The sequence below is a fragment of the Chrysemys picta genome, chromosome 4, assembly GCF_011386835.1.
Source record: "Chrysemys picta bellii isolate R12L10 chromosome 4, ASM1138683v2, whole genome shotgun sequence".
NCBI classification, from domain to species: Eukaryota; Metazoa; Chordata; order Testudines; family Emydidae; genus Chrysemys; species Chrysemys picta.
The window spans coordinates 2975722-2987822 of record NC_088794.1 but is presented as its reverse complement, the minus strand read 5'-3'; the positions used below and the strand labels follow the sequence as shown (position 1 = coordinate 2987822).

Sequence of the window (12101 nt, the reverse complement as noted above, 5' to 3'; positions counted from 1 at the left end):
AAAGCCAATAAAGGAATGAAATCCCCAATATATCATATCATTTTATACTGGGGAAATAGGAGATTGAGAGATAGTATCTGCTTTGGCGAAATTGTATTTAGTACCAAGGAAGGGAGGGGAAACCTAGTAGTTTATTTGTGCCCCGCACTTTCGTCATATGATTAAATAAATTTGATTAATTTTACATAATTATTCATACCCTAAGAACAGAGCCAATAGGACGAAAGTGACCCCATCCTCCAAAAAAATCACCATATTATTTGTGCGGAAAGAAATGGGAGGTTCAAGTATTTAATCTGCTTTGGCAAAATGTCAGCTAGTTCCATAGAAGGGAAGGTGGGAAAAGGGAGTCGGTTATTCATACCTTGCACTTTCACTATGAAATAGAAGAAATTTAAATATATTAAAGTAACGAATTACAATGCTAGAGCAGAATCAGAGGGAGGCAAATGAGTCCACTGATTATATATTATTATTTAAAAGGGAGTAATTGGATATCACAGGATTGAATCTGCACAGGAGAAATCACAGCGAGTTCCAATGGCTAGGAGGAATCCTAGGGGATTGATTGGGCTACCGCACTTTTGCCACGGGGTGCAACAAATTACGATACATTCAAATAAATAACTTCCTCCCTTTAAAAGATTACGAGTAGGAGAGGAATCAGCTCCTGAATTAACATAATATAATTATTTAATGTTAAGGGTTATGCCGAACCTGTTAAAGCCAACTACAGCTGGAGCCAAGTAGAGATGAGAGGAAGAACAAGAAAAAACGACTCTCATCTGCTGCCAGCACTTTCGTCACAGGGTAGAAAAACCATTAAATAAATTAAGTTAAACAACATCAGAGAGCAGAAATTCAACTACTACTTCAAAAACTTTTTTTTTTTTTTTTTTTTTTTTTTAGGCCATGGGTAAATTGTGTGGAATCTACACAGCTAATCCATCCCTTTCCCCTAAGGAAGGCAATAAAAAAAAAGTGACTCACCTTCAGCATTTTCTTCATTGTGGAAAAGGTCAATAAATTTAAATAAATCCAAGTAATTAATAAAACCATCCAAAATCTCATGAGACCCCCAAATAAAATGCTAATTCATCAAGGCTGATTTTTGTCATGTACTTGAGGAGAAGAGGGAGTCTGTTGAATCTGCTAGTGCCCTTCCATAGGCTCAATTACAACCTCCTGAGACCTATCTTGTGCCCTCCGGGACCAATTTTGCATCCTCTGACCTATCTTTTGATAGCTGGAAGTACTTTCAAAACAATTAATTACCACAGATTCTCCCTATTTTTTTAAATCAGCCCCAGCCATTCACATTTAGAGGAGGAGGAGGCCTTTGATTACAAATGGTTCAATATATTTCCATATGTAGTTTTCACAAGTGTTGAATCTACGGTCCTCAATGCACACACCTGTTGTAGCATTGCCACAAGGAGTAAACACAGTGTTGAATGCAAGGAGATGTTCGAGGTGCCCCCAGCTAGTCTCCTCCTTAATGTACATGTTATACCAGTCTCCCTTGACACCCACCAGCAAGCCACATTCTGAGTCCTGCCCATCTTTATTTAGCGGGTGGGGTAATAAACCCATTGTACCCAAGATCTGCCACCAATGGGCATATTAACATTGCACAGGGACAATAAGCAGATAGCACCCACAGATGCCCTGCCCCCCAGCAGATTCAACCACATTGGGGTGGGACATGTATAAATGAGTCTTGTTACCACATAAAGGTGGATGGAGCATAGATGGAGAAGGCCATGCCTGCTTATTAACAAAAGTGACCCTCCTAACCAGCCGCTGACCCTGGTGTAGCGATAAAGGCCACTTAGTGGTCTTTGTCCTTTACTAATCTCCCTATTTAACTCAAACACCTGCCAACCACTGGTGAGAAAAGTTTGTTATGTGAAATACCCAACATGGTTTCAATTTAAGGCCGTGACAGCCCTGATCCACCTCTCTGGGGACTCCTAGGAGACTCCCAGCCAACAGACATAGGCAAAGTACTGTTTGTTCCAAGACTAAAGTGACATGAATTACAAAACTCCTTCAGGGCTTATGTATGCAGAGGAAAGCAGAAAAAAAAAAAAAAGACAAACATAGGGTGACCAGATAGCAAACGTGAAAAATCAGGACAAGGGTGAGGGGATAGCTCAGTGGTTTGAGCACTGGCCTGCTAACCCCAGGGTTGTGAGTTCAATCCTTGAGGGGGCCATTTAGGGAACTGGGGTAAAAAAAAGTCTGCGGATTGGCCCTGCTTTGAGCAGGAGGTTGGACTAGGTGACCTTCTGAGGTCCCTTCCAACCCTGATATTCTAATAGGCACCTGTATAAGAAAACGCCCCAAACATCAGGACTGTCTCTATAAAATCAGGACATCTGGTCACCCTACACAAACCCATTGTGACGGTCATTCTTGTGGTGAAGACACTGGACAGCTAGGTTCTATGTCCATCTCCACCACAGCCTCCCTCGGGGACTTTGAGCCAATCACTGAATCTCTCTGGGCCTCAGCTTCCCCATCTGAAGTGGGAGGAATGATCCTACCTTGATCTATTTAGAACACGAGCTCTCTGGGACAGGGATCCTGACCTCAGTCAGGGCCCGTAGGAAACATGGCACGACAGAGAATGAGATGAAGTAGAAATAACTAATAGCAACACTGCATTTGATTTTCCTTGTTGCAGGTCACCTCGACAATCCCCTGGTGTAAATGGCTCACTTCCCCCACCAGAGGGCAGCAGTCACCCAGATATTTCAGACGTAGCTTAAAACTAGCTTGCTACCTACAAACTTTTCTGTCCTTTGGGGTTACCTCTGGCCCTGAGCCAGCTGGTTCCCAGCCAGAGGCTAGGATGGGAGCTGGCATCCCCTAGAGGGGAAAGGCCCCATGCCCATTCCTCACCCCCTGGGGCCAGATGGGAGCTGGGGCCCCTACAAGGGAAAGGGCCCGCATCCCATTCCCCAGCTAAAGTTTCACACTGAACAGCTATTAATTCATTTTCTCCACCCCTGACTAGTCCAGACCTGAGTTCAGCCCTGGGGGTTTCGGTTCATGGCGTCCCTAAAACCAGGCACACCCTAAACCTGCCCCTCCCTGAGTCTCACCAACACCCCCTTGCTGGGAAAGGCTGGGCCTGGAGTAGCTAGGAGCACCCCCCACCGCCAGCGCTCCTGCCCTGCTCCCCACAGTGCCCCCTGCTGGGCGAGGCTGGGATGGCAACATCCACTCCTATCCTATGCCAGGCTCATTGCAGCCTGTGGCAGAGGCAGCCTGGCCCCTCTTGCTCTGGCCCTGGGCCCAGCTTCCCCGCTCCCTCTTTGGCCAGCAGTGTCTGCTTCCAGGCAGGGTAAATGTTTATTCTGAATCGGGGACAGGGGGCATCAGAGTCTGTCCCAACTCAGGGCTCAGTCTGGGGTGGGGTGGGAGAGATGTGGGCTCCCCCTGCGAGAACCCAATAACCCCCACCCCCATCCTAGATGGAGAGAGAGAACCCAGGAGTCCTGGCTCCCAGCCCCTCTCGTGGAGGGAGTCAGGGCCATGCATGTGGGTCCAGCTGTTAGTCAGAGACCGCTTTGCCACCAGAGAACCACCTGCATCTACAATCGCCCCAGGGCTGCCCCTGCAAATAACTGTCCCCAGCCGGGCCCTTTGCCAAAGACAATCGTTTATTTACAAACTGCAAAAAAATGACAGGCACAAAAAGACCAGAAAATCCACCAGCAGACCCCAGGGGGCTGGAGCCAGCCACAATCCTTGGTGCGGGATCGCACTGTCGGCATCAGAGGGGCCAGGCACCCCCCTGCTCTGACCACTAGACCCCACTCCCCTCCAAGCACCAGGCTGCTGGTGATTATAAGGCACTGCAGTATGGCTGTGAATTGCTCTGCAGACGTTAATAAGGTCTCTGGCTCTCTTGCAAAAGGTTCTGTCCTTCCAGCTAAACCACACATTTCTGCTCGCCACCCTGCAGGGCAGAGTACACAATATTATAGGCCCTCCAACTAAGCACTGGCAGTTTGTTTCCATTAAGCTACTTGCCTGCACATTGGCTGAATGTGTGACAACATATTATAGGCCCTACCCCCCAAAAAAAAAAAAAAAAAAAAAAAAGACCACTGGCTGGCTGTTTCAGTTAAGCAGCTGGCTGGACCTGCAACACCACATTATTACAGGTCCTACCAAAAACACTGATTCGGCAAGCAAGATGGGCTCCCCTCCCATCCGCAATCAATGCCACATATCGTAGGTCCTACAAAAATATAGTCTGTTTTGCTCTGCTTAAGTACCTGTTCCTGCTTGATAGAAGCCAAGCACAAGACATTATAGGTCCTACAGAACTGGCTTTTGTTTTGGTTTAGCAAGGGGTGTTGTCCTCTGCTGGGACAGGGAATGGACCATATTATCAGAGGGCCTACATTAATGCTAGCTACTGTTTTGTTCTCTGCAGTGGAGCTCTGACCGTAGTTAGAGAGCAAAGGTCGCTATATCAGCTAGTCAGTCATTAATGACCAGTGGGGAAGAGGACACAGGGCACTGGTGCCGATCCAGCCCCGGGGAGAGGGACTGGCTGGCTTAGAGGGACACGGGGCCTTGCCCTCCGGTACAGGGCTGAGGGGTTGGTAGGACATGAGTTGACTGGCTCTCAGCCCAGGGACAAGCGCCCCACTCCCATAGCCGCCAAAGGCTGGAGAGGCCGTCGATGCCGAGATCGACCACTAGGGGGCAGCGCTGAGGCAACATGGCTGAGAATAACCCCCACCACACCCCATCTACCCCAGCTCCGGGACTGCTGTACCCGAATGGTGGCTGAGCCCCAGATCTGTGCGTATGCCCCACTGCAGACCCCAGCTTGGCCGTATCTGTGTCTACACTTTCCCCGATCTGTACCTGTGTGCCCCACACAGCACCCCCCACCCCCCAGGACGAGCTGCCGGCTGGGCGTCATTACCACAGCCTCAGCAGGGGAAGCATGGCCGGGAAGGAGAGGGGACAGGGAGCGATTCTCCTGGGCAGTGCCTGGTCAGGCCGGACAAACCAGCCCCACTTCCCCCACGGCTGAGGTGGCGAGGGACAGAAAACCCAGCCCGAAAGCAGCAGAGGCAGGAGGAGACGATGGCTGGGAATGACCCCAGCTGTGGATTAGCCCCCAGCCAGCAGCTGTCTCTCCTGTCTGGCTCAAGTAGCCTCCGCTCGGGGGAGCCGCTAACGTCTTCTGGCCATCCCCGGGGCAGCCGGGGGAACCGGCCAGCTCCAGGCACCCCCTGCGGTCAGGAGCCGGATCCGGCCTCACACAGTTTGCACCGCGGTAGCCTCTCCGTCCAGCTGGTACTTAATCTTGCTGAGTTCCTCCAGCTCCTGCTGGTGCCGGTCGGTCTTGTGGCTCACCAGCGAGCGGTAGAAGTGGAGGGCGAACACCACAAACACCACCCCCACCGGCACCATGATGACGGTGGAGGCCACGGCGGCGTCCCAGCCGCCGCCGGCCACGGGCATGAACTTGACCCAGCAGATGAGCACCACCTCGGTGAGGAAGAGGAAGATGCCCAGGGCGGTGGAGAAGCCCCAGGCCAGCTCGATGTAGCGGTGCATGCGCTCGTGGGGCGACTCGTTGACCGAGTTGAGGTTGTGGATGTTGCTGACGGCCTCGATGTTAGGCAGGATGCAGGTGCTGACCATGAGGGCAAAGAGGTGCACGGCCACCAGCACCGTCGTGCAGGCACTGAAGGCGATCAGCAGCCCCGGCGGGTAGTCATAGTCCTCCAGCTGCACCTCCACCATCGCCACCTGCAGGGGGCGCCGGAGACACCGTCAGCCCCACTCCTGGCTCGTGTGAGGTCCCATTCCCCACCCCCCTGAGCCAGCCAGTCCCCACCCTGGGCCCAGATCAGAGCCAGCGCCCCCTAGAGGGGAAAGGCCCCAGGTCCCATTCCCCATCCCCTGAGCCAGCCAGTCCCCACCCTGGGCCCAGATCAGAGCCAGCGCCCCCTAGAGGGGAAAGGCCCCAGGTCCCATTCCCCATCCCCTGAGCCAGCCAGTCCTCACCCTGGGCCCAGATCCAAGCCAGCCTTCCCTAGAGGGGAAAGGCCCTGTGTCCCCTCCCCCACTCCTTTAACACATCACAGCTGGAGCCAAATTCCTTTCCCACTGCTCTGGGGTGCAGGGCGGGCTCAGCAAACACCAAATATTTCCCCAGCTCTGACAGCTCAGTCACTGTGTTTAAGGCAGTCTCAGACAGGGGAACGGAGGCAGGAGGGCAGCATAATAAAGCTTGCGTTTAACCCTTGTGGCAGGGTTGGGGTGGGGGGGCTCGGACTGCTGCGGAGAGTGGGGGGCTTGGCAGGGGGCACAAAGTGGGTCTCAGAGCCTGGCCCAGCTCAGGGGCAAAGCAGGGCCAGGGAGAAGAGGCGGGGTCACATTCATGGGGCAGCGCCAGAGGGCCTGAAGAAGACATTGCCAGGAATTAAGCCCAAGAGGGGGGGCAGTGGGCAGGGGTAAGGGATCCGCCATCCTGGGCCCTTCATCCTGGCCCCCAGAAGGGAAGGGGGCAGTTAACCCTCACAGTGCCAGAGGGGTCACAACTCCAGATTGATCTAACCCCACCCCAGGGCAAGAGGGGAGTAATTAGGAAGCCAGAACACGGGACTGGGGAGCCAGGACTCCTGCGTTCGATCCCCGACTCTGGGAGAGGGGTTGTGTGGGCAGCGCTGCCCCCTACTAGAGGGGATCAGGAGCACAGGTGTTTCCCAGACTGGGGGCTGGGCACAGGCTGGCACGGCTGGGAATTGGCAGTCAGGCCTCCTCAATCTAATTAACAGGGTCAGAGCAACGGGCCAACAAACCAACACCCACACCCAGGGGGCTGGATAAGAGCTGGTGCCCCCTAGAGGGGAGAGGCTCCAGACCCCATCCCCAGGCTGCAGCAGTAGGTTCCATCCTAATCAGTTGCTGCGGTTACAGGAGTGAGATCATCCCCAGGGCTGGAATTTCGCCTGGGGATGGGTGGAAGCAAAATTATCTTCCCAGAGAGACAGGAGGGCCTTGAAGGGGAAAGATCAGGGGCACCGGCAGAGCGGGGGGGGGCAGAGCTGGGCTGGCAGGGGACTGTGGGTCAGGAGTGAGGGGCACCGGCAGAGCTGGGGGGGCAGGAAGAGAGGTCTTATCTTGTTGCCAGGTTTGAGACAGTGTCACATCCGCTGGCACATGCCACTGCCCTGGGGCCAATTAACCACAATCAACACGTGGGCAGTGGCCACAACTCTGGCCTTGAGGGGAAGGAAACGAGGTTACCGGTTACCAGGCTAGCTGGAGGAGGAGGGGTAGATGTGGGCCTGTGTGACAGTCCTCCTGGCCCCCCCGCTCTAACCACTGGACCCCACTCCCCTGCCAGAGCCAGGGATGGAACCCAGGAGTCCTGGTTCCATGTCCTCAGTGAATTATTCCCCAGCCCTGGGGCTGGGCCCTACCCTGGGTACTAAACTCTAGTAAGGGATGTAGATTAGAGGGGCTTCCTAACTGCCCTGACCCGCCCCCCCCCCCAACACCGCTATAGCTAGTCAGAACTCCTGGGTTCCATGTCCAGCTGTGGGAGGGCAGTGGGGTCCAGTGGTTAGAGCAGGTGAGGTGGGGGGCTAGGTGCCCCGATGCCTGGGTTCTATCTCTGGGGAGGGAAGGGGAGTCAGAGCAGGGAGGGGCTGGGAGCCAGGACTCCTGGGTTCTCTCCCCAGCTCTGGGAGGGAAGTGGAGCCTAGTGGGTGCTGGGCACCCGGACGCCGGGGTCCGCTCACCATGGCGAAGCCGGAGAGCAGGGCTGAGGTGCGACTCGAGGCCTTAAGCTTAGCCCGGCTGAGGTAGAGACGTCGCCAGTTGAGGGCGTGCAGCGAGTGCTGGTTGGCACCCATCAGCTCCAGGTAGCTGTGCCGCACAAACTCCCGGTAGGTGGGGGAGACCCCCAGTGTGTCCGCCGCCTCCGGGTTCAGGGGCTCCCGCTCCCCCTCGCCTCCCAGCTCCCCCTCGGCACCCCCGCCGGCCTGCATCGGGACCGGGCGGTAAGATCCGCCGCTTGGCGGGGAGAGGAGACCTAGGCAATGGGGGCGGGGAGAGAGGTGCAATGGGGGGGGCAGACAATGGGGGGGTAGGCAGACTGCGGGGGAGGTCACAGATCGCCCAGGGCCAATGAGGGGAGGGTAGTATCCAGGGGAAGGCACAGGGGGCTGGGAGACCTCAGGCAGGGGAGGGGAAATGGGGGACCAGGATGCCCTGGTCAAGGAAGGGGGAACCTGTGGGGGGACGGGAGAGACCTCCAGGGGCAGGGATCACACAGGGGAGGGGCAACCAGAGAGCCCAGGGTGTGGGGGAGGGAATCTGAGGGAAAGGGGATGGAGGGGCTGTCTAAGGGGAAGGTGGGGGGGGAGTTTGGGAGGGGGGCAGAGGAAGAGGAGGGGTGGGGGTAGGGAGCTGTACCAGGAAGCAGAGGGAAAGGAGTAGGGGAAGTGCCGGGGGGGGGGGGGGGGGCAGAGGAAAGGGCCCAGGGGTCCCTGCCGGAAGGGGCCGGGGGGACCCGGGATCGGAGGGGGCCGGGGGGTCCCTGTCCCGGGAAGCCCAAGGGGAAGTGCCGGGGGGGAAGCAGAGGAAAGTGCGGGGGGGGGCGCTGTCCCGGGGGGGGAAGCAGAGGAAAGTGCGGGGGGGGCCGCTGTGCCGGCCGGGGGAAGCAGAGGAAAGTGCGGGGGGGGGCCGCTGTCCGGGGGGGGGGGGAAGCAGAGGAAAGTGCGGGGGGGGGGGCGCTGTCCCGAGCGGGGGGGGCAGAGGAAAGTGCGGGGGGGGGTGCTGTCCCGGGGGGGGGCGCTGTCCCGAGGGGGGGGCGCAGAGGGAAGGGCCCGCGGGGTCCCTGTCCCGGGAAGCCCAAGGGGGAAGTGCGGGGGGGGGGCGAGCAGAGGGAAGTGCGGGGGGGGGGAGAGGGAAGGGCCCGGGGGTCCCTGTCCCGGGAAGCCCAAGGGGGAAGTGCGGGGGGGGGGAGGCGCTGTCCGGGGGGGGGGGGAGAGGGAAGGGCCCGGGGGTCCCGAGGAAGCGGGGCTAGAACCTGCGGAGCTCGCAGCGGATGCCCGGGTGCGCGGCTCCGGCAGCCGCGGCGGGGGAAGGGCCGGGCGGGGCGGGGCGGGAGCAGCCGGGCTGGGTTCTCCCGTCCCGGGCGGAGTTTTTAAAGGGGAAGCGGCCGCCGGAGGGGGGAGGGGCGGGAGGAGGCGGAGCTTCCGCTGGGGACACCCCGCCCTCCCCCGCGCCGAGCGCCCCCCCGCACCCAGCACCGGCCAAGGGTCCGAGGGAGAGATAAAGGGGCTGCGTGGGGGGCAGGGTTATCGATAGGGGGGGGATGGATGGATAGAGGGGTGGGTACATAAGGAGGTGGGTGGGTATATACGGGGGTGGATGGATGCAGGGATTTCCCTACACACACACACCCGAATTTCCCCAACACTCCCCCCCCCAGTTTTGTGGACTAGTTACATGCAGTTTTGCCAATGTAGTGATTGTTTGGAAATTTGAATTGAAATTGAAACATTAATACACACTTCAAAAGCATGTGTATGATAAAATACGTGTATCTGAAAAAGGATCATGGATTTAAGAATGCTGGAGACACAACACAGTTCATGCGAACACACATGGCTGTGGCATCCTACTTTCTAGTTAAGCAAGAGATACCACACACTACAAACTGGAGGCCAATGTTAAGTGCATTGTCACTTGTTCATCCTGAAGTTGAACACTGGTTCCGAACAAGACCAGCAAATGCTCACTATCTGTCTTCAGTTAAATGCTTGTCTATTGGACCCCAAACAGATGGCTGCTTGTGCATTTGATGGAGCTGCAAACTTCTCTGGAAGACATGGTGGAGTACAGGCTTAGCTCAGAGAAAAGTGTAACCCTGATCTCTCCTATACACACTGCAGAGGCCATCTACTCCACCTAGCGCTAGTACGAGCTGCAGACTCTTCAAAAGGCATTTAAAAAGCTATAAATTTAATGTCTTCCTTATATTCTTTTTTCAGCAAGAGTCCAAAAAGACTGAATATCTTGGAAAATAGAGAAGATACGCTGGGACTGAAGTTCAAATTAGTCCAAGCTGGGAAAACATGCTGGCTTTCTCATGAGCGATCCTTGGCTGTTGTCTTAAAATGACTCCAGCCGTTATTACTGGCTTTGGAAAGTATCTACCAAGATGGGATGGATCTAAGGAGTGAGGTCGGTGGATTCCTTTTGCTGCTATGTTCAGAGAAGACTATTGCCGTTCTCTCTCTCTCGTAAGTCTACTGTGGAAACCACTTGGGTCATTACACAAGGCCATCCAGGCATCTGCTACAACAGTAGGAGATCTTTGTCCAGCAATAGGAGCTACGTTTGGATCAATCCGAGAGCTATCCATTGAAAACATACTGGGAGAAGCAAAGACTTCAGTCCAGAAGTTGACTAATGAAGGCATTTATACTGAATCCTTAAGTGAAGAGGACAAGAAGTGTTTGTTAAGACAACTGAAAAAGTACAGACTTGATTCTTAAAACTCTACAACAGCAACTTCTAGATTCTACTCAACGTCTACGTAGCTTTTACAGATTCCTGTCTTATAAAACATCGACAGTTGAGTGGAGTGAGGCACTACCAGCAATGGGGCTGCCATGTGCTCAGGACAGAATAGAGAATTTGAACACAGAGTGGAAAATCATACAACGAATGAATGAAGATTTGACTTCAACTTCTTTTTTATCATCACTAGTGGCTCGACCCGATCTCTGTGCTCTGTTTCCTGGGATGAAAAAAGTCGGAATTCGTCTTTTGCTACTCCCAGTCACAACAGCTACAGCTGAGCGTTCTTTTTCATCACTGAATAGAATTTTGTGTTCTGAAAGAAGTCGCTTTCTGCCTAATCATGTGAATGAACTAACGAGCATCTCAATTGAAGGAATTGAAGTACCGGACACCCGAGACACCACCAAAGATGAACGCATTGCTTTCAAGAAGTTCATTAACAGAGTTGTGCAAAATTATAACAAGAAACCAAGAAGGATGTAGATGTCGTGCTTCATAGAAGGCTTGAGTAGCCAACTTTAATTTGTGTGATGATTTTAAAACATGAGTTAAATCTAATAAAATGGTCATGAAACATTTTTCAGTTTTTACTGTGGTGCCATACAGTCCACCTTCACCCTCACGGTCTCATCCCTCATCGACCCTGACCCCTCCACCCTGTAAATTCAAACATCCCTCCCCCCATTTCAATTCCTGGGAAAAACACTGGATGGATGGATAGATGGGTGGGTAGATGAGAGGTGGGTGGGTACATTAGGTGGTGGGTGGGTATGTACAGGGGGTGGATGGATGGATAGATGGGTGGGTAGATGAGAGTAGGGGGGATATATAAGAGGGGGTGTGTGATGCTCTGTACCTCTGGGGAACACCCTGCACCCCCATGTTCATCTTTGTAAAATGATTGTGTGGTACCCAATGCAAAGTTTGTCACTTCGGGTGTCTTCAGAAGGCTCATGATGCACTGAGCATGGTTGTTATAGTGATGTTATAGGTTGTAATTTCATGTATATTGTTATGAGGCTGAAAATGTGTCCTCATGGCTTAAAACAAGCCCAGGCAAAACCCTCCAGGAGCAGAGGGACAGTTCACACCTCATCAGGGCACATATGGGACAAACCCAGCCCAGCCTCACAGAAACAAAGGACACTGGCCTAGGCAGCAACAAAGGATGTATTGGACTCTCGAGTGAGTCACCCCCCTTCCTTTGGGTCCGTTTGGGACGGCAATGAGGTAATGCTCACCTGACTCTGAAGGGGGGGGGGCAAAGCCAAGAGGGAAGAAAGGACATGATAAAAGTGAGAGACGTTTGATATGCTCTTCCTCTCTCTTCCACCTCCATCTACAGAAATCACCACTAAGCGACTGAAGCGCTGATCAAAGGGGAGAGCCTGGCTGAAGAGCAACCAGCCAGTCTGTGGTGAGAAGCATCTAAGTTTGCAAGGGCACCGAAAGTGCTAAGATCAGCTTAGAATGTGTTTTGCTTTTATTTCATTTGACAAAATCCAACTTCTTGTGCT

General features: G+C 54.2%; 1 protein-coding gene across 1 annotated transcript; it reads right to left on the bottom strand.

The window, feature by feature from the left end:
• Positions 1-3653: 3653 nt before the first annotated feature.
• LOC135982842 (protein orai-3-like) lies at positions 3654-10720 on the bottom strand. The gene is made up of 2 exons (XM_065591168.1): positions 7791-10720; positions 3654-5790 (listed from the first exon to the last, which is right to left on the bottom strand). The coding sequence occupies exons 1-2, from the start codon at positions 8037-8039 to the stop codon at positions 5293-5295; spliced, it is 747 nt and encodes a 248-aa protein (XP_065447240.1). The 5' UTR covers positions 8040-10720; the 3' UTR covers positions 3654-5292.
• Between the last annotated feature and the right edge of the window lie 1381 nt (positions 10721-12101).

Coding starts and splice junctions, on each gene's coding strand:
- LOC135982842 (XM_065591168.1), bottom strand. CDS start 8,039: ATGCAGGCCGGCGGGGGTGCCGAGGGGGAGCTGGGAGGCGAGGGGGAG. Junction 5,791..7,790: donor TGCTCTCCGGCTTCGCCATG/GTGAGCGGACCC, acceptor CGCCCCCTGCAG/GTGGCGATGGTGGAGGTGCA.